We start from the raw sequence: 22,412 nt of genomic DNA, 5'->3' as shown, positions 1-22,412 counted from the left end.
AGGAAGGGAGGAAGGGAGGAAGGGAGGGAGGAAGGAAGGAAGGAAGGAAGGAAGGAAGGAAGGAAGGAAGGAAGGAAGGGAGAAACCAAACCTTCAATTCATACAGAGAACAGATTGGTGGTTGCCAGATGCAGGGGGTAGGAAATAGGTAAAATGGGTGAAGGTGGTCAAAAGGTACAAATTTCCAGTTATAAAATAAATATGTCCTGGGGTTGTTATGTACAACATGGTGACTATAGTTAATAATAGTATACTGGGCTTCCCTGGTGGCGCAGTGGTTGAGAGTCTGCCTGCCGATGCAGGGGACACGGGTTCATGCCCCGGTCTGGGAAGATCCCACATGCCGCAGAGCGGCTAGGCCCGTGAGCCATGGCCGCTGAGTCTGTGCGTCCGGAGCCTGTGCTCCGCAACGGGAGAGGCCACAACAGTGAGAGGCCCGCGTACCGCAAAAAAAAAAATAAAAAAAATAATAGTATACTGTATATTTGAAAGTTGCTTTCAAATCTTAAAAGTTCTCACCACAAGAAAAAATTTGTTCATGTCTGGTAATGGATGTTAACAAGACTTACTGTGGTGATCATTTTGCAATATATACATACATTATGTTGTACACCTGAAATTAATATGACATATGTCAATTACATCCCAATTTTTTTAAAAGTAATATTCTATCCAATCCCTTTTGTCATTTTTTTTTTTTTTTTTTGCGGTACGCGGGCCTCTCACTGTTGTGGCCTCTCCCATTGCAGAGCACAGGCTCCAGACGCGCAGGCTCAGCAGCCATGGCTCACGGGCCTAGCCACTCCGCGGCATGTGGGATCTTCCCGGACCGGGGCACGAGCCCGTGTCCCGTGCATCGGCAGGCGGACTCTCAACCACTGCGCCACCAGGGAAGCCCTGCCATATCTTTTTTAAAAACTGTAGTATAGTTGATTCACAATGTTGTGTTAGTTTCACGTGGACAGCCAAGTGATTCAGTCATACATATATATCTATTCTTTTTCAGATTCTTTTCCATTATAAGTTATTACAAGATATTGAATATAGTTCTCTGTGTTATACAGAAGGTCCTTGTTGTTTATTTTGTATACAGTAGTGTGTATATATTAATTTTAAACTCCTAATTTATCCCTCCCCATCTTTCCCCTTTGGTAACCGTGAGTTTGTTTTTTTATGTCTGTGAGTCTATTTCTCATTTGTAGATAAGTTCATTTTTAACTTTTTTTTTTAAGATTCTACATATAAGTCATATCATATGATATTTGTCTTTCTCTGTTGACTTACTTCACTTAATATGATAATCTCTGGGTCCAGCCATGTTGCTGCAAGTGGCATTATTTCATCCTTTTTTATGGCTGAGTAATATTCCATTGTGTGTGTGTGTATGTGTGTGTGTATACACACACACCACATCTTTATCCATTTATCTGTCAGTGGTCATTTCGGTTGCTTCCATGTCTTGGCTATTGTAAACAGTGCTGCTGTGAACATTGGGGTACATGTATCTTTTCAAATTAGAGTTTTCTCTGCATATATGCCCAGGAATGGAACTGGTGGATCATATGGTAACTCTATTTTTAGTATTTTAAGTAATGGAGGTTCCTCTATACTGTTGTCAATTGTGGCTGCACCAATTTACATTCCCACCAACAGTGTAGAGGAGGGTGCCTTTTACTCCACACCCTCTCCAGCATTTATTATTTGTAGACTTTTTGATGATGGCCATTCTGACCAGAGTGAGGTGATACTTCATTGTAGCTTTGATTTGCATTTCTCTAGTTCTGATTTGCATTTCTCTAATAATTAGCAATTTTGAGCATCTTTCCATGTGTCTGTTGGCCATCTGTATGTCTTCTTTGGAGAAATGTCTATTTAGGTCTTCTGACCATTTGTTAATTGGGTTGGTTGTTGCCATATTTCATTCATTAGAAACAAGTCAATAAATCCAGCCCACACTCAGGGGGGCAGGAGGAGTTGATTACAGAAGGGCCAAGCAGCAGAAATACTGGGAAACCACATCTAGACACATTACAGGTATTCCTCAGAGATACTGTGGTTAAGTTACAAACTGCAATAAAGCGAGTATTACAAAGCAAGGCCCTCAAAATTTTTGGTTTCCTAGTGCATGTAAAAGTTGCATCTGATGAAACTGTAAACTCACAGATGTTCAATGAGCCCAAGTAATTTAAAAAATATAAAGAAAACTAAAGGCAGTTTTTAATCAAATTGATTAAATCAAGTTGGTTTAATCTGAAAAACAGTCTAAGAGGAAAAATTATGCAGGATAACACAGATAAGAATGATAGCAAACTTCTTTGTGGAGACATGGAAAGCCAGAAGAGGAGTGCCATCTTTGAAGCTCTGAAAGAAAACAATTTTAAGCTAAGATTCCATACTCATCAAAAATATCTTTCAAAAATGAAAGTGAGGGCTTCCCTGGTGGTGCAGTGGTTGAGAGTCCGCCTGCCGATGCAGGGGACACGGGTTTGTGCCCCAGTTCGGGAAGATCCCACATGCCGCGGAGCGGCTGGGCCCGTGAGCTACGGCTGCAGAGCCTGTGCGTCCGGAGGCTGTGCTCTGAAACGGGAGAGGCCACAACAGTGAGAGGCCCGTGTACCGCAGAAAAAAAAAAAGAAAGTGAAATAAACACTTTTTTTAAAAGTTGTGTTTACACTATACTGTGGTCTATTAAGTGTGCAATAGCGTTGTCTAAAAATTGTACATATCTTAATTTAAAAATACTTTATTGCTAAAAAATGCTAACCATCATCTGAGCCTTCAGCCAGTTATAATCTTTTTGCAATAGTAATATCAAAGATCATTGATCGCAGATCACCATAACAAACATAATAATGATAAAAAGTTTGAAATATTGTGAGAATTATCAAAATATGACAGTGACACACAAAGTGAGCAAATGTTGTTGGAAAAATGGTGCCAACAGACTTTTTTGATGCAGGGTTGCCACAAACCTTCAACCTGTAAAAAACACCATAATGCATAGCGCAATAAAATGAGGAATGCCTGAATAGCGAGACTGCTGAAAACCAAAGGCAAAAAAAAAAAAAAAACAAAAAAAAAACATATAATATCTTAAACAAAAAAAAAGATATGTCATTAGCAGATTCCACACTAAAGGAAATACTACAGGGGGTTCTTCAAGCAAAGGCAAAATAAGATAGAATCCTAAGAGATGCAGAAGAAATGAAGAACAAATAAAATTTCAGAATACTGGAGTAAAGAGGGGCTCCCAAAACTCCCAAGGGAGCATGTGGGAGAAACATAGATTCTGGAATCAGAAATCAGAATGGAAGATGGCAGAGAAGGAAGACTCTGAGCTCACCTCCTCTCATGGACACACCAATATTACAACTATTTACAGAGCACTACTGATAAGAAAGATGGGACTCTACCAGAAAATTATCTTCTACAACTGATGATATAAAGAAGGAAGCACAATGAGATGGGTAGGAGGAATGGAGTTCTGATATAATCAAGTCCCATACCCCTGGGTGGGTAGCCCACAAACAGGAGGATAATTACAATTGCAGAGGTTCTCCCCAAGGAGTGAAGGTCTGAGCCCTGCACTGGGCTTCCCTGCACAAGGGTCCTACACTAGGAAGATGAGCACCCAGAATGTTTCACTTAGAAGGCCAGTGGGGCTTATTTTCAGGCGATCCAAAGGGCTGTGGGGAATAGAGACTCCACTCTTAAAGGGCTCACACAAAATCTCACATACTCTAGGACCCAGGGCAGAAGCAGTAATTTGAAAGGAGCCTGGACCAGACCTACCTGCTTATCTGGAGAGTCTCCCAGAGAGGCAGGAAGCAACTGCAGCTCACACTAGGCACACGGACACTGACAGCATTTTGGGGAGCTTGTTCTACCACATGAACGCTGGTGCTGGTAAGCACCACTTTGGAATCCTCCCTCTAGCTTGTCAGCCTCAGGACCCAACCCCACACCTCACCCACCAGCTTGTAGGCACCAGTACTGGGATACCTCAGACCTGGCAACTACCCAGGCAGGGAAACAGCCACATCCACCAGCAGGCAGGCTACCTTAAGACCCGCCTGAGCTCACAGCCACCACTGGACATGACCTTCTCCACCAGATGGCCTATGACCTGGCTCCACACACCAGTGAGCCAGCACTATCCCTAGGACCCCCTGGGCCCCATTCCTGCATACCAGCAGGCTGACAGCCCCAGGAGGTCCTGGGCCCCAGCCCTACCCACTAGCAGGCCAACACCAGCTCTAAGATACCTTGGACTCTTCAGCCAACCACTCTAGGAACCAGTCCCACTCACCAATAGGCTGGCATCAGCCTTAGGACACCCCAGAACCTGCAGTCAGCTGTGTCAGGAACCAGCCCCAATCATCTGGGAACACCAGTCTCACAAACACCCATGCCAGAAGCCAGCTGTGCTCACCAGTGAGCCAGCACTCGTCCCAGGACACCCTGGAGTTCCACAGCCAGCCACCTTGTGACTGGTCATGCCAATCAGAGGCTGGCAGCCTCTGCACAATGCAGCGCCTGGCAACCAACTGGACCAGGGCCAGCCACGCCTACCAGACCACCCACAATAGTCAGTCCACCACAACTGAAGGACCCATGCAGCCCACATGGGGACACCCATAGGGCATATAGACCAGAGGGGACCAAGCTGCTGGGACACATAGAATGTCTCCAAAAAAAGCCACTCCACCAAAGTCAGGAAATATAACCAACCTACCAGATACATAGAAATAGCAAGTTAGGCAAAATGAGGCGACAGAGGAACATGGCCCAAATGAAGGAACAAGATAAAACCAGAACTAAGTGAAGTGCAGACAGGCAATCCACCTAGTAAATAGTTCAAGGTAATGACCATAAAGATGATCAAAGAACTCAGTAGAAGAATGGATAAACAGAGTGAGGAGTTTAAAAACGAGTTAGAATACATAAAGGAAAATCAAAAGGAGCTGAAGAATACAGTAACTGAGATGAAATATATACTAGATGGAATCAACAGTAGATTAAATGATACAGAGGAATGGATCAGCAAGCTATAAGTCTGAGTAGTGCAAATCACTGAAGCTGAACCAAAAAAAAAAGCAAAAAGAATAAAAAGAAATGAGGACAATTTAAGAGATCTCTGGGACAACATCAATTGCAATAACATTCGCATTATAGGGGTCCCAAAAGGAGAAGAGAGAAAGAAAGGGGGTAGAGAGCATATCTGAACACATAATAGCTGAAAATCCCCCTAACGTGGGAAAGGAAACAGACATCCAGGTCCAGGAAGCACCAGAGAGTCCCAAATAGGATCAACCCAAAGAGGACCATACCAAGACACACTGTAATTACAATGGCAAAAATTAAAGATAAAAAGAGAATACTAAAAGCAGCCAGGGAAAAGCAACAAGTTACATACAAAGGAACTCCCGTAAGGCTATCAACTGACTTTTCAGCAGAAACTCTGCAAGCCAGAAGGGAGTGGCACAGGAGACACTGCTTTGGGAAACAACCCCGGTGTTCTCCTTACTTGCTGCAAGTAGTAATAAATCCTTCCCTCTCCCAGAAAAAAAAAGGAGGGGAGGAGTGGCATAATATATTTAAAGTGATGAAAGGGGAAAATCTAAAACCAAGGACACTCTAACCAGCACGGCTCTTGTTCAGATTTCATAAAGAGATCAAAAGCTTTATAGACAAGCAAAAGCTAAAAGAGTTCAGCACCACCAAACCAGCTTTACAAGAAATGTTAAAGGGATTTCTCTAAGCAAAACAGAAAAAGCCACAACTACAAACATGAAAATTATGAAAGAAGAAAGCTCACTGGTCAAGGTAAATATACAGTAAAAGTAGAAAATCAACCACATACAAAGCTGGTAGGAAGGTTAAAAGACAAAAGCAGTAAAATCATCTATATCCACAGTAAGTAGTTAAGTGATACACAAAACAAAAAGATAAAAATATATCAAAAACAGTAATCATTGGGGGAGAGGAGTAAAAAATGCAGAGCTATTAAAATGTGTTTGAAATTAAGACAGCAGCAACTTAATCATATATATAAACCTCATGATAAACACAAACCAAAAATCCATAATAGATATACACAAAAAAGAAAAAGGAATCCAAACATAACACTAAAGATAGTCATTAAATCACAAGGGAAGAGAACAAAAACAGAAAAACGTAACAAAAAAGAACTAAAAAACAACCCAAAACAATTAAAAGAATGGCAATATGTACATACCTACCAATAATTACTTTAAATGTAAAGGCACCAAATGATCCAAGCAAAAGACAGAGGAGCTGAGTGGATACAAAAACAAGACCCATGTATATGTTGCTTACAAGACACTCACTTTAGATCTACAGAGATACACAGACTGAAAGTGAGACGATGGAAAAGTATTCTGTGCAAATGGAAATCAAAAGAAAGCCAGGGTAGCAATACATATATCAGACAAAATAGACTGTAAAAACAAAGACTGTTAAAAGAGACAAAAAAGAACACTACATAATGATCAAGGGATCAAGCCAAGAAGAAGATAAAACAATTATAAATATATATGCAACCAACACGGGAGCACTTAAACACATAAGTACGAACAGACATAAAGGGAGAAATTGGCAGTAACACAATAATAGTAGGGGATTTTAACACCCCACGTACATCAATGGACAGATCATCCAGAAAGAAAATTAGTAAGGAAACACTGACCTTAAATGACACATTAGACCAAATGAACTTAATAGATATATATAGAGAACATTCCATCCAAGAGCAGCAGAATACATTCTTTTCAAGTACATATGGAACATTCTCCAGGGTACATCACATACTAGGCTACAGAACAATTCTCAGTAAATTTAAGAAAATTGAAATCATATCAAGCATATTTTCTGACTATAACACTATGAGACTAGAAATCAACTACAAAGAAAAGAAAACTGCAAAAAACCAAACACGTAGAGGCTAAACAATAAGCTACTAAAAAAGGCGTCACTGAAGAAATTTTAAAAATACCTGAAGACAAATGAAAAAAAACCCACAATGATCCAAAATCTATGGGACACAGCAAAAGTAGTTCTAACAGGAAAGTTTATAGTGATACAAGCCTATCTCAAGAAACAAGAAAAATCTCAAAGAAACAACCTAACCCTACACCTAAAGGAACTAGAGAAAGAAGAACAAACAAAATCCAAAGTCAGTAGAAGGAGAGAAATCATAAAGAACACAGCAGAAATAAACGAAATAGAGACTAAAAAGGCAACAGAAAGGATTAATGAAACTAAGAGCTTGTTCTCTGAATAGATAAACCTTGAGCTAGACACATCAAGAAAAAAAGAGTGCCCAGATCAATAAAATCAGAAGTGAAAAAGAAGTTACACTGTCACCACAGAAATACAAAGGATTACAAGAGATTATTACAAACAACTATGTGAATAAAATGGACAACATAGATGAAATAGACAAATTCCTAGAAATGTACAATTTCACAAGACTGAACCAGGAAGAAATGGACAATCTGAGCAGACCAATTACCAGTAATGAAATTTCAATAATAAAAAAACTCACAACAAACAAAAGTCCAGGACCAGACGGCTTCACAGGTGAATTCTATCAAAAATTTATACAAGAGTTAACACCTATCCTTCCCAAATTGCTGCAAAAACTTGCAAAGGAAGGCAAATTCTGAACTCATTCTATAAGGCCAGTATCACTTTGATACCAAATCCACACAAAGATATCCCCAAAAAAGAAAATTATAGGCCAATATCACTGAAAAATATAGACACAAAAATTCTCAACAAGATATTAGCAAACTGAATTCAACAATACATTAAAAGGATGTATATACCATGATCAAGTGGGCTTTATTCCAGGGATGGTTCAATATCCACAAATCAATCAGTGTGACACACCACATTAACAAACTGAAGAATAAAAATCATATGATCATCTCAGTAGATGCAGAAAAAGCTTTCGACAAAATTCAACACCCACTTATGATAAAAACTCTCTAGAAAGTAGGCATAGAGGGAACCTATCTCAACATAATAAAGGCCATATAATGACAAACCCACAGCCACCATTGTTCTCAATGGTGAAAAACTGAAACCATTTCCTCTAAGATCAGGAACAAGACAAAGTTGCCCACTCTCACCACTATTTTTCAACATAGTTTTGGAAGTCCTAGCCACAGCAATCAGAGAAAAAAAAGAAATAAAAGGAATCCAAATCGGAAAAGAAGAAGTAAAACTGTCACTGTCTGCAGATATGATACTATACATAGAGAACCCTAAAGATGCCACCAGAAAACTACTAGAGCTAATCAATGAATTTGGTAAAGTAGCAGGATACAAAATTAATGCACAGAAATCTCTCACATTCCCATACAGTAATGATGAAAACTCTGAAAGAGAAATTAAGGAAACACTCCCATTTACCATTGCAACAAAAAGAATAAAATACCTAGGAATAAACCTACCTAGGGAGACAAAAGACCTGTATGCAGAAAACTGTAAGACACTGATGAAAGAAATTAAAGATAATACAAACAGATGGAGAGATATACTATGTTCTTGGAAAGGAAGAATGAACATTGTGAAAATGACTCTACTACCCAAAGCAATCTACAGATTAAATGCAATCCCTATAAAACTACCAACAGCATTTTTCACAGAACTAGAACAAAAAATTTCACAATTTGTATGGAAACACAAAAGACCCCGAATAGCTAAAGCAATCTTGAGAAAGAAAAACGGAGCTGGAGGAATCAGGCTCCTGGACTTCAGACTATACTACAAAGCTACAGTAATCAAGATAGTATAGTACAGGCACAAAAACAGAAATAAAGATCAATGGAACAGGATAGAAAGCCCACAGATAAACCCACGCACATATGGTCACTTTATCTTTGATAAAGGAGGCAAGAATATACAATGGAGAAAAGACAGCCTCTTCAATAACTGGGGCTCAGAAAACTGGCCAGCTACATGTAAAAGAATGAAATTAGAACACTCCCTAACACCATATACAAAAATAAACTCAAAATGGATTAAAGACCTAAATGTAAGGCCAGATGCTATAAAACTCTTAGCAGAAAACAGAAGCAGAACACTCTATGACATAAATCACAGCAAGATCCTTTTTGAACCCCTCCTAGAGAAATGGAAATAAAAACAAAAATAAACAAATGGGACCTAATGAAACTTAAAAGCTTTTGCATAGCAAAGGAAACCATAAAAAAGACGAAAAGACAACCCTCAGAATGGGAGAAAATATTTGCAAACAGAGGATCTGACAAAGGAATTATCTCCAAAATATACAAGCAGCTCATGCAGCTCAACATCAAAAAAACAACTCAATCCAAAAATGGACAGAAGACCTAAAAAGACATTTCTCCAAAGAAGATATGCAGATTGCCAACAAACACACAAAAAGATGCTCAACGTCACTAATCATTAGAGAAATGCAAATCAAAACTACAATGAGGTATCACCTCACACTGGGCAGAATGGCCATCATCAAAAAATCTACAAACAATAAATGCTGGAGAGGGTGTAGAGAAAAGGGAACCCTCTTGCACTGTTGGTGGGAATGTAAATTGATACAGCCACTATGGAGAACAGTACGGAGGTTCCTTAAAAACTAAAAATAGAATTACCATATGATCCAGCAATCCCACTACTGGGCATATACCCTGAGAAAACCATAATTCAAAAAGAGTCATGTACCACAATGTTCATTGCATCTCTATTTACAATAGCCAGGACATGGAAGCAACCTAAGTGTCCATCAACAGATGAATGGATAAAGAAGATGTGGTACATATATACTATGTTGTATGTTGTATGTTGTAATGGAATATTACTCAGCCATAAAAAGAAATGAAACTGAGTTCTCTGTAGTGAGGTGGATGGACCTAGAGTCTGTCACACAGAATGAAGTAAGTCAGAAAGAGAAAAACAAGTATCATATGCTAACACATATATATGGAATCTAAAAAGAAAAAAATTGGTTCTGATGAACCTAGGGGCAGGACAGGAATAAAGACACAGATGTAGAAAACGGACTTGAGGACACGGGGAGGGGGAATGGTAAGCTGGGACGAAGTGAGAGAATAGCACTGACATATATACACTGCCAAATGTAAAACAGATAGTTAGTGGGAAACAGCTGTATCGCACAGGGAGATCAGCTCAGTGCTTTACGACCACCTAGAGGGGAGGGATAAGGAGGGTGGGAGGGAGATGCAAGAGGGAGTGGATATGGGGATATACATATGCATATAGCTGATTCATTTTGTTATACAGCAGAAACTAACACCACACTGTAAAGCAATTATACTCCAATAAAAATGTTAAAAAAAAATATAGAAAACACAATGAAACAGCACCTCACACTTGTCAAAATGGCTATCATCAAAAAGACCACAGATGGGGCTTCCCTGGTGGTACAGTGGTTAAGAATCTGCCTGCCAATGCAGGCGACATGTGTTCGAGCCCTGCTCCAGGAACATCCCACATGCCACAGAGCAACTACGCCTGAGCGCCACAACTACTGAGCCACAACTACTGAGCCTGCGCTCTAGAGCCCACGAGCCACAACTACTGAAGCCTGTGTGCCACAACTACTGAAGCCCGTGTGCCTAGAGCCCGTGCTCTGTAACAAGACAAGCCACTGCAGTGAGAAGCCCACGCACAACAAAGAGTAGCTCCCACTCGCTGTAACTAGAGAGAGCCCATGCGTAGCAAAGAAGACCCAATGCAGCCAAAAATAATAAATAAAATAAATTTTAAAAAGAAAAAAAAAGACCACAGATAGCAAATGTTGGCAAGGATGTGGAGGAAAGGGAACTTCTGTACACTGTTGGTGAGAATATAAATTTGTGCAACCTCTGAGGAAAACAGTATTGAGGTTCCTCAAAAAACTAAACATATATCATATGAGCCAGCAATTCCACTCCTGGGTACATAACCAAAGAAAACACTAATTCATAAAGATGCATGCAAACCACTGCTCACAACAGCATTATTATTATTTACAATAGTCAAGATATGGGAGTAACCTAAGTGTCCACAAACGAATGGATAAAGAAGAACTGAGATACATACATACACATACACACACACATACACACACACACACTGCAATACTACTTAGCCATGAAAAAAGAATGAAATTTTGCCATTTGCAACAATATGGAAGGATCTGGAGGGTATTATGCTTAGTGAAATGAGTCAGAGAAAGACAAATACTGCATTTTATCACTTACATGTGGAATCTAAAAAAACAGACTAGTGAATATAACAAAAAAGAAAGAGATTCACAGTTAGAGAGAACAAACTAGTGGTTACCAGTGGGTAACAGGGGACAAGGGTTCATGCCCTGGTCCAGGAAGATCCCACATGCCGCGGAGCGGCTGGGCCCGTGAGCCATGGCCGCTGAGCCTGCGCGTCCGGAGCCTGTGCTTCGCAACAGGAAAGGCCACAACAGTGAGAGGCCCGCATATCACAAAAAAAAACAAAAACAAAACAACAACAACAACAAAAAATTATACCGAAGGAAAAAAAAACCAATGGAACCATGATTTTTAAATTCCAAGGGAAAACTATCTCCAAACTCAAATTTTATGCCCAATCAAACTAAGGTAAAATAAAGAGATTTCAAACACGTAAGAGCTCAGAAACAAGAGAGTAAACCGGGAAGAAGTCGTCATGGGATCGAACTACAGGACACCTGTGGTGAGAGGGAAAGGGAGTCATCGCCACAGTGAAGGGGAATCCCAGACAGTAACTATCAGCTACGCTGGAGAGCAACCAGTCCAGTGTCACTGAACACTCTCCCTAGTCAATATCAATCAAATTGCCAATTGACTTTCTGTCTTATTTTCACTAAATTATTCAAAGTTTCACACGAAGGAGTAAGGGGGGGTACAGAATAAAAATTCTGAAAACAGAATTCCTTGACAAATAATAAAACCTAATAAAACTGCAATAATTAAAACAGTATCACACTGGTTTGAACCAGTGGTTCAAAATGAAATATTCAGAAATAAATCCAAGTATTTTAGCATTTGATAGTGATTTAAATCTAAAGAAGAATGTTTTTCAATAAATTGTGTAACGGTACCAAAACAATCATTATGATCCTAACATCACACCAAGTTCCAGAAGGTTTAAAACATTGGAAATTAAAACAAGTAGACCTTTCTAAGTAGAAAAACAAAGACAGTAACCATAAAGAAAGAAAGAGTGAATTTAAAGACATCTATTTTTATGTAATAAACATTCTTGAACACTTACTACAGGCTAGGAATAAACTATGTCTGGGTGTACCATGTGAGAGAAAGAGAGATGGTCCCCACTATCAAGGAGAGAGAGTCTAGGAGAGACAAAATAAATAATTACAAATTCAGTCAAAAAGGTCTGAGTCTTCCTTAACCTCTCTCTTTCTCTCACACTCCACCACCCAGTTGGGAAATTGACTGAACGCTACTTTGAGAACGTATCCAGAGGCCAACCCCTTCTCACCACCTTTACTGCTGCCACCCCCTCATTTCTCCACTGGATTAATACAAGAGCTTCCTGGCTGGTCTCCCCACTTCTACCCCATCCCACCAAACCTATTCTCCACGCAGTAAGTAACAAGAGAGATCCTTTCACAACTCAAGTCACATTGTGTCACTCCTTGGCTACAAGCCCTATGTTTCACTCACACTAAAACCGAAACTCTTGACAACAGACTTACAAAGCTCTATATCCTCAGCTCTTCCTTCCAACTACTTCATCCTTCCACTGCCCTCACCTCACTTGCTCTGCTCTAGCCACCCTGGCTTCCCTGCTGCTCCTTGAAGAGCCAGACATATTTCTGGCTTAGGCCTTTACCTCAGCTGTCCCTCTAACAAGAATTCCCTTAGCCCAATTATTTACCTGGCTAACTCCTTCACCTGTTCCAAGTGTTGGTTCAAATGAGCTTGACATGTTACTGAAATGACAGCTCTCTCCCCTCTCCATCCCACCCCTAGTACTCCTGATCTCTCCTACCCTGTGTTCTATCTTTTCTTTCCTCCATACCTCTTATCACTTCTAGTACCCTATACAATTTACTTATCAGCTTATTATTTACTATTTATCTCACCTGACTACAATGCAAACTCCACGAGGAGAGGGATCTTTGTGTTGTTAACTGATAAGTTCCAAAACTCTGGTACAAACTGGAGCGCTATACATATATGTTGATGGAATGAATGAATTTATCAGATAAGCAAAGATTATAAGCTTGGTAACACCCAGTAGTTATACATAGCTGGTGAGAAAATAAACTAAGTAAATTTTCTAGAGGGTAATCGGTCAATATATATTTAAACATCTTATTATAGTAAATATTTCAAGTCTTTAAAATGTTCGAACTTTTCATTAAGTAATTCCACTTCTAGGTACACAACCTAAAAAAATCATAGATGCACACAGATTTATGTATAAGACAGGATTTCATGTAACGATTACAAATTATACACATCTATATTTACTACAGTAAATATTTACTAGAGTAATACACTTAAACAAGCACTCAGGGTAGGTGTATATTAAACCAAGTCTTCGTAACCAGAGACTTACATACATTCCTCCTCAGTCTAAGTGCAGCAGGTCTCTATTCAGATGCCTATCCTGGTAGGACTCACAGAAAGAGCACATCAATTCAGTATTCTCAATCTATTCTACAATTTAAAACCCAAACGGAACAATGGCTTATCTGTATTTATTACCAGCTATTACTGAACTTCTCAGAAAATTGTTTGTTAAACGTAGATGCCACCATCCACTCACATGATGTCCAGCACAGAATCATTCCGAATGACCTTATGGGAGACATCAGCTAGCAGGAAAAGACCTCCATCTGTCCTCCGGATGCTAGCTGCATAGCCCGGCCAGATCTGCAATCTGAAGACATACGTGGCCTTACGCTGGGGTTCTAAAAGAACCACAGATATTTCCATGCCTCCATTTGAGGCAATACTTTGAGCAGATACTGCCCCTCCCCAATAACAATGAGAAAGCAACAGGAAACAAATTAAGTCAACATCATTGTGAACTTACTGAAAACCTAAATTATGGAAAATAATTAACTCATAAACTGTACTCACTATCATAAAATACTAATATGGTGATTGCAATGAAAAATTTATTTCCAGAACATTCAAAAGTGAGGAAGAAGAAAACACCACCAACCTGTGTTGCTGTAGTACCATAGCACTTGTAGGGTCAAAGAAGTTTCTCCCCACCAGCTTCATATCTAAAAGTTTCATTACCCTGAAATAAAGAGCAAGAATGGGTTTTCTAGTAGAAGAATTAAAAATAATTAAGTTCAATTGCTCTTAGCTACATTTTCCTTTGAAAGCCTAAAAGAGCAGAAATGTTGATGCTCTTTGCACAATATAGCTTTTATGCTGAGAACACTCTTGCCAAAAGAAAAATAAAAATTACCAAAGTATTTATCTTGCAGTATATGCAACTGACTGCAGCTTTTTCTGCTAACTAGGTAACCAAAAATCAAGTTGACTTCCCAAGCTCGATTTACATTACTTTTCCCCATTAACTAAAAACGGCACAAGAAAGTCCATTTCTGGGCTTCCCTGGTGGCGCAGTGGTTGAGAGTCCGCCTGCCGATGCAAGGGACACGGGTTCGTGCCCTGGTCCAGGAAGATCCCACATGCCGCGGAGCGGCTGGGCCTGTAAGCCATGGCCGCTGAGTCTGCGCTCTGCAACGGGAGAGGCCGCAACAGTGACAGGCCCGCGTACTGCCAAAAAAAAAAAAAAAAAAAGTCCATTTCTAAATTTGTGACTATCAGTCAGGCTTAGGAAGTTATGTTTGTTCCTGGCAGTTCAGCTGACTAAGTAGAAATCAGGTTCTATGTTTCATTTTTAAAAAGGTGGTTTGGGAATAACAGTTTTATGAAAATTTGGGAGTCTTCAGAAAAGTTAAAAAATTATGAGCTGTCTGTATCCAAAAATTCAAAGGACTGGGAAAAATTCTAGCAAAAATTTTTACATGCTACCTCTTCCAGTAGCCCCATCACTGACACCATTAAATATGTACCATAAACATTTGCTTTTAAAGTTCCTGAATGAATGGAAGGAAACCAGCCCCCTCTGTCCAGCTACTTCAAACCTACTTTCATATACCCAAATCTGGACAATCACTTGAGATAACTTTTAATAAGTCAGCCTTAATGTCATCCATTTATTTATTAAATGTTTCCAAACTCATCTATATACGCACTGTATTTTAATACCATCCAAGCTTCCTGAAGAGCTCTGTTACAAATACAAGACTGAGGTTAAAGAAAATAAGACTTCAGCCGTTTCTCACCGACGGAAAACAACATTGTAGAACGGAACGCACAAGTCAGAACAGGGCTCCAGGATCTTTGTCAACTGAATCTTAATGATGATCTCGGCACTGTCAGTTTTCCTTTGACTTTTTAACTCAAGAACCTAACAAATAAACATATGCAAGTAAAGAGAAATTACAACACTACCAAGCGCTAATCTAATCCAACTGTGTTCTAGAACACTATAATATCTTAAACATGTTTTATTCTTTACTGTTACTTTGCTGTCCACACTAGACAAAATCACAGCATGACAAGTAGGACTTATGAAAGGATTTGGTAAGAGAAACCCAGTGGAGAACTAGCAATAGAGCCCTTCGAATTTGCAATCTTGAATATTCTTTGTCACTAAGGTCAAAGGCTTCCAACCACTTCTCTTAAGAGAGAAGGGACTAGAAAGAACTCAGACGTAAAAGTTTCTCAGTTTGCAATTTCTTTGTTATGGAGAAGTCTGCCTTTCCTCTCAGAATAGGAAAGTACAACTCAAATGTTCAGGGACACTATGATTTCCCACCACCCGTGCTTCGCCCCCAAGTGCACTTCCTGTTTGGTCTCACTTGTTTTAGCTTAACAGGCAGATAGAGAATGGATCCATCGAAAGCAGTGATGTTTCCGGTGACAGCTTGATGGTCCTTCAACATGCCAAACTTCATGCTTTTGCACTCCACATTGGGGCTAGAAAATAATAAAGAGGATTTTATTTCAGCTTGACTTTACAGCTGTGTGGTAGGTCTGTTAGAGATGCAGTCACTTATGACTACTGCTCCATCTAGTGGTCATATTAAAATATTGAAATACATCTGACTAAAAAAAGAACTCTGACCCAAGGATACTGGCTCACAGAAAATAAAAATAATCCATAATTCCACCACCCAAACACAACTGCCTTAACATGTCAGTGTACATTCTTCGAGACTTTAGACCAGAGGGTCAGAAAACTTTTATGGAAAGACTTTACACGTCATATGGTCTCTGCTACAACTATTCAACTCTGCTAACATAGCACAAAAGCCTCGTAGACAATACGTAAACCAATAAGTATGGCTATGTTCCAGCAAAACTTTATTACAAAAACAGGCAGTGGGCCAGATTTGCCCAGCAGGCCTGCCACAGTTTGCTAATCCCTGCTCTAGCATCTATAGAAATATACACTTTTAAAAATATATTTTTAAAAAACATAGGATTTTACTCTAACCATTTTTCACTCACAGCAATTTCAACTTTTTATCAATTCACTGTCACAAATCTTACAGCTTTGAAAAAGTCCAGTAGCTACTTTGTACAATGACTGTCCCAACAGATCACAGTAACACACAACCTATTCTACAACTTCGAAGTTTAAACAAATCCGAGGCTAAAAAGGGTCAAGCATGTTCAAGTACATGAAGAAAGATAACATCAACAAAAAAATCAAGCGGTAATCCAATACAGTCATCGCCAAAACTAAGCACTCACATGCTAACATCACATTCCAAAATGCTTCTTCTAAAAAATTCACACATACGTGGCATTATGCCCAAGACACTATATTTAAATTTGTCTTTTTAGAGCCCCACGATGTCAAGGAAGCTACAGGATGACCAGTCACGGTAATACATCCTCTCGGTATTCTCTCATCCTCTTCACATTGTGGCTTCAAAGGTCTGCATCTACAATCTCGAAATTTATAGAATCCATGTCTTCTCCAGAGCCTGGTCAATGCAGAGACCCGTGAGGAGTCTCACACTCCTTTCTGTTTCATTATCAGTTGTCAATCCATTTCCAGAGCAAGTACTCTTCCCTCTCATTAACACCCATCTCCATCCCTTACATTCCAGAACAGGCCCATTCCCACCACCTTCCCCTCTTGCTAGTTCAATTTCACCCGGTTTCCTGACTCCTTCCCTTCACTTGTCATATGTGTTCACGTCCAGTTTCTTACCTCACCGAAACCTTTAAAGCAATTATCATTCCATTTCTCATTCCTCTTACATATTTTTAAAATAAGTGGCCAATCCACTGGCTATTTCTCATGGCCCAGGCTCTCCTTTGTTCTTTTAGTCTCATTTTTTCCCCATAACACTAACAAAGCTACTAGAAAATCACCAAGGGTGCCTCTTGAAAGCAAATTCAACAACTTTTTTCCCTGTGGCCAAAGTCAACCACCTCTCCCTCATTCAAATGGGTCCTTCTTTCTGGCTTTATAACCCTGTCTTCAGGGTATTGTTCCCCTAACTGTTCCTTTCTTCTCTCTTTCATTCCACTTCTTCTTCTTGTACCAATTAATAGCTGTGCTTCAAAAATTCAGTCTTCCATCTTCCTTTTTCTCCATAAATATTCCAGAACACTCATTTATTTTCACAATTCCAGCTAATAACCTTCAGTTAATGGCTCTCCTGAGATTTTAAAAAAGAACACAGACTAATATAAATTCTTAACTTTTAAATAAGTATGATAAATCCTAAAGTTATTGATATAAAATTAAAGTTATTTTCTCTGGTTTTTTCACCCTCAAGTTTAACCCTAGACTATCACTGGTGAGCCATCAAATGCTGGTATAGCACTCATGCAGGGAGGATCCAGGTATTGTGGGGTGTGTTTTTGATACCACTGTGGGGGGGGGGGTCTCTTTAAGAAGAGGAATACAAAACTACAGATACAAGATAAGTTAAAAAGGTTATGAAGGGGTCTATGCAAGTAAAAGGCCCTGAACTTAAGTTTCATTAACTTTACAGAAAATCCACCTCTAATCTCATGCATAAAATTGCACCTATTAAGTTAAAATCTGGATTGGTAATATAGCTAAACACACACAAAAAATGTTAACTTTAAACTTATTGCAAGGATATGAATATATGAATTACTGCAGGGGGAGCTGCATCAGGAGTTATACACAAAAACAATTCAGTTATTCCTGTGGAACTATTTCATTACTGTTCTCTAAGAAGTGAACAATACAGGGGGGAAAAAAAGCTGTGAATACCTGAAAGTCACATGATATTGATAAACTGCTTCATTACGACACTGTATTTTGATAAGGTTCAATCCCAAAGATTGAGGTGTTCCTTTCGATCCTTGCTTCACAAAAGGCTCTCTAGAAAATAAAAATAAAAAACAAAAGCACCCACATATGCCAAAAACAAACAAATAATCCATGCCACAAAAATGCAATGAAAGAAAAGGAAAGGAAAGATAGATTGGGGGAAGTAGTATTTCACACTTTGCTTACAGGTACACAGACCAAGAATCAAGACATACAAAAGAAGCTTTGAAAGCCAGAAGGTAAATTCTTAGCAATCTCTAATTAGAGAAGCAAGGTCACCCTATTTGTCCTAGTAATATCACTAGAATAACTAGGCCAGCTAACTAAGAACATAAGAATTAGTTCTATAGAGAAAAATGAACTGCTGCAATGTATTTCCTAGATAATTTCCTTATCTTCAACATGACAAAGAATTATCTATGTCTGAATTGGGAAGGAAATGAAAAGCTATGAGTAGACTCTAGATAAATACATACTATCATCACTAACCCCATTTCACCACATCAGGAATTGCCCCACCTCTCTGTCATTCTCCCCACTGGCAAAAAACAAAACAACCCTGCAGTACCTACCACCCAAGGAGGACTTTAGACACAACAGAACAGAGTTTGCAATACTATGCGAAGGCCTCCTCCACATCATCACCAAGCAGGGATGGCAGCACTCCTGACTTACTTTTCCTTGTGTTCTGCAGTCCCAAGTGGTGGGCAATCCAGAGAATGCAGTGGGGCTGGGGTCAGAGGTGGCTGAGATGACAGCTGGGCAGGATCCTGAGAATTCAGGCTGAGAGCACCGGGAGCCTTGTATACTCCTCTGCCTATACCACCAGCTGCTCTTCCCATCGGTAATAAAAAGGCATCCAAATTCCCTCTTCCAAGCGTTCTGAAATGTTGAAAAGAGGCAAATCAGAACTTTCTCAATCATGCTTCTATCTATGCCCTATCTAAATGAGTCCCCCAAATCTATATTCTCTTCCTGGAGGAGTCAGCAAAAGGGACCCAAGCATTGGGATTCTCTCCAAATCCAATATGCTAACATGACTTATGCATCAGTTGTTATTAATATTGACTCTCAGGGCCAACTTCCACAGCAGAAATTGAGATGGAAGTTTGACCCACCTGGGTTAAAGAACCACTACCACCAGGCTGAATTCTTAAGAGGGCAAACAGGGTGGTGAACTGTGCAGTGCAGTACTGCTTTTACCCTCGTCCAAAGACTGACTGCGTCAGTAGCTGCTGACTACTCTTGGAAAATACCCATTCTTACCATGAAACCATGCATTGTTTCTTTGTGAGATAATACAACCCACTTTATAGAGTTTCTCTCTGGACTTACAGATATTTCATCTGAATTTGATGGCTACCCAAGAAGGCAACTTTACCCACCTACTCCAACCAACGGAGGCCTCTGCCATCTTGCTATCTCCAGATGCCAACACTGAAGGATCCAGAAAAGTGGGATGGGGTGCTTCTTTGTCCTTGCGTGCCATACTGGTAGACAAGCCTCGACCTAAAATGCCTCTACCTAAACGGAAGAGTCAAACCCCAGCTGTAACCGTGAGCTGAACATTTTATAAAGTACAGTAATTTTTCTGAAGATAAACTGTGTGAATTTAAGAACAAAGCAATCATATATAACACCACGTTTTCTCAAGTTAGTCTTCCACATACCTAAAGGAGGCATTTCCTGTTCCACAGGGGTCCGGGACACTGTTTCAAGGCCCAGTCCTCGGAACATTGAGACCAAACCCATAGATTCCTATAGAAAGTCAAAGAATAAAGTTATTCTAAGATGTAGTTTAAAACCTCAGTTTTGGTTTTCTTCAAGTCTTGGTAAATAATAAATAATAAAAAATAAATAATAAAAATCATAATAAAAATAAATAATAAAAATAAATAAAAAATAAATAATAAAAATAAATTTAAAAAATAATAAAAATCATCCACTTCAAATTCTATAAATGTTACAAGAATAAAAATACCTTATAAAAATTGTTTAAATCCTTATGGTCTTAAAAAAACACTTCTGTCGGACTTCCCTGGTGGCACAGTGGTTAAGAATCCACCTGCCAATGCAGGGGACACGGGTTCGATCCCTGGTCCGGGAAGATCCCACATACCGTAGAGCAACTAAGCCCATGCGCCACAACTACTGAGCCTGTGCTCTAGAGCCCACGAGCCACAACTACTGAAGCCCGCACACCTAGAGCCTGTGATCCGCAACAAAAGAAGCCACCGCAATGAGAAGCCCACGCACCACAACAAAGAGCAGCCCTCGCTCGCCGCAAATAGAGAAAGCCCGTGCACAGCAACGAAGACCCAACGCAGCCAAAATAAATTTATGTAAAACAAAAAACAAAACACTTATGTCATATTAGGTTTTCAAGCATAAACAGTTACAGTTCATGATTTGATATACAGTATAACAAATGCAACAGAATTATTTTTCTAGTTCATTTCCTGTACACCTAAGGTAAGAGAGAACAAGTGTACTGGCTAATAAATTTTCCAAAAAAATGGATCATTTAAGGGTATCAGAATTTTGGTTTTTTTTAAAATAACCTCAACAAAACTTGCTACTGTTTTCCTGTAGCAGTCTTGGAAGTTTACTACTGTTACACCAATTAGAGTTGCCACATATAGACTCAAGCAATCCATTTGAGTAAAAATACAGGATTACTGTCAATTATGTTTCTTCTTACAGAACGTTACATCTGACATTGTCAACCTACTTAAAACTGTCATAACTGCACTATTAGATTCTTCCTGTATTTGCTAACTCTTTATTCTTTGAGATTAATTATAGACAAATACCATTCTTAAAATTACTATATAATTAAGAGATTAAGAATGCATGTCCATGCGAGTATACACACAGCACTAACAATAGCTGAAGATCCTCTTTTTCTTTAAGATTCAGGCAAAGAGCCTTCTGAAAGAAACCATTCTTAACAATTATGACCTTAGAGGCAAGAGTGGCTGCTAATACCATAGAGTCAAACCCAGAGTGGAAATCTAAACACTCACAAAAAAACAAAAGACTGTATCTTTAAACCTATCATTTATGTATGTATATATTTATATTTATAGAAGCTAGAGAACTAAGGCATTTACCCAGGTCCATCTAACATTCATTACGAGGCCCTTTTTCTAGACTTTCAACTCAAGAATTTGAAATATATTCCAAGAGGCAACCACTTGTTCAAGGGAAAAAAAAACAAACCCTTGCTTTCATATAGGGCTTCCCAGTTTCCTAAGTACCTTGAAATCCCTTATTTGCCCTGATGAAAAGCTGTGTGCTGCTACTATGTATGCAGACACGGTCTTACCTTTTGCACTGGCCCACTCTGTGGGCCTGGCTCCTCTCGCTTTTCAAATACATGGCCTCTGCCTGCAGGTCCTGCCCTGCCCAGAGCTGGGTCCAAAGGTTTTGGAGCCTGTTGCCAAGAGCCCGGCATCCGAACATACTGAAATGGGTGCACAGGAGACGGGCCCCTGAAGGGTGGTCGGACAGGATCCATTGCAAGGCTGCAGAGGACACAGGTGTCAATCTGTTCTGGTTAATTATCTGCCATCATTTTATAATTTAAATGATTCCCAATTGTTTTCCTTTTCCTTCAAGGCAGACTCACAAAGCATTAAGAAAAAAAAAAATAGCTACTTTGGATCAGACCAGTGATACAACCATCCTCCTATATTATGCTCACTTCAAAAGCTTCTGTTTAGCACAGAATATTCTAAACACTCTCCATCAGCAATCTCTTAAAGGCCAAGCCCTCCTTGAATTTACTTATATTTTCTACCCAAACGGCCTCTTACAGAACTCAGTCCTGTAAGTTAACTACCAGTTGTAGACGGAAACGCTTTTTATGTATGGGCATGATTTTGCTTTGTAAGTAAGTTTATAGTTAACATAGCCATATCATAAAATTTTTTTGTCCATAAATATTTATGGGTTTTGCTTCGTTTTGGGTCACTCTTTCTTCTACCAGAGTCCTAATA

The 22,412-nt window shown here is 39.4% G+C and overlaps 1 protein-coding gene across 2 annotated transcripts in view; it reads right to left on the bottom strand.

The window, feature by feature from the left end:
* PIWIL2 (piwi like RNA-mediated gene silencing 2) overlaps positions 1-22,084 on the bottom strand; it is an 86,736-nt gene extending 64,652 nt beyond the window's left edge. For both annotated transcript variants that reach the window (XM_027092025.1, XM_027092026.1), the window contains exons 1-9: positions 21,740-22,084; positions 20,082-20,169; positions 19,797-19,935; positions 19,087-19,293; positions 18,352-18,462; positions 15,947-16,064; positions 15,368-15,492; positions 14,227-14,307; positions 13,825-13,938 (exon numbers count right to left, since the gene is read on the bottom strand). In XM_027092025.1, the coding sequence (XP_026947826.1) occupies positions 13,825-13,938; positions 14,227-14,307; positions 15,368-15,492; positions 15,947-16,064; positions 18,352-18,462; positions 19,087-19,293; positions 19,797-19,935; positions 20,082-20,169; positions 21,740-21,931 (1,175 nt within the window). In that variant the 5' untranslated portion in view covers positions 21,932-22,084. The remainder of the gene's footprint in view (positions 1-13,824; positions 13,939-14,226; positions 14,308-15,367; positions 15,493-15,946; positions 16,065-18,351; positions 18,463-19,086; positions 19,294-19,796; positions 19,936-20,081; positions 20,170-21,739) is intronic.
* Between the last annotated feature and the right edge of the window lie 328 nt (positions 22,085-22,412).

The sequence above is a fragment of the Aethalodelphis obliquidens genome, unplaced genomic scaffold (genome assembly GCF_003676395.1).
Source record: "Aethalodelphis obliquidens isolate GAN/ISIS:26980383/991018 unplaced genomic scaffold, ASM367639v1 scaffold74, whole genome shotgun sequence".
NCBI classification, from domain to species: domain Eukaryota; kingdom Metazoa; phylum Chordata; class Mammalia; order Artiodactyla; family Delphinidae; genus Aethalodelphis; species Aethalodelphis obliquidens.
This window is presented reverse-complemented; position numbering and strand designations above follow the sequence as displayed.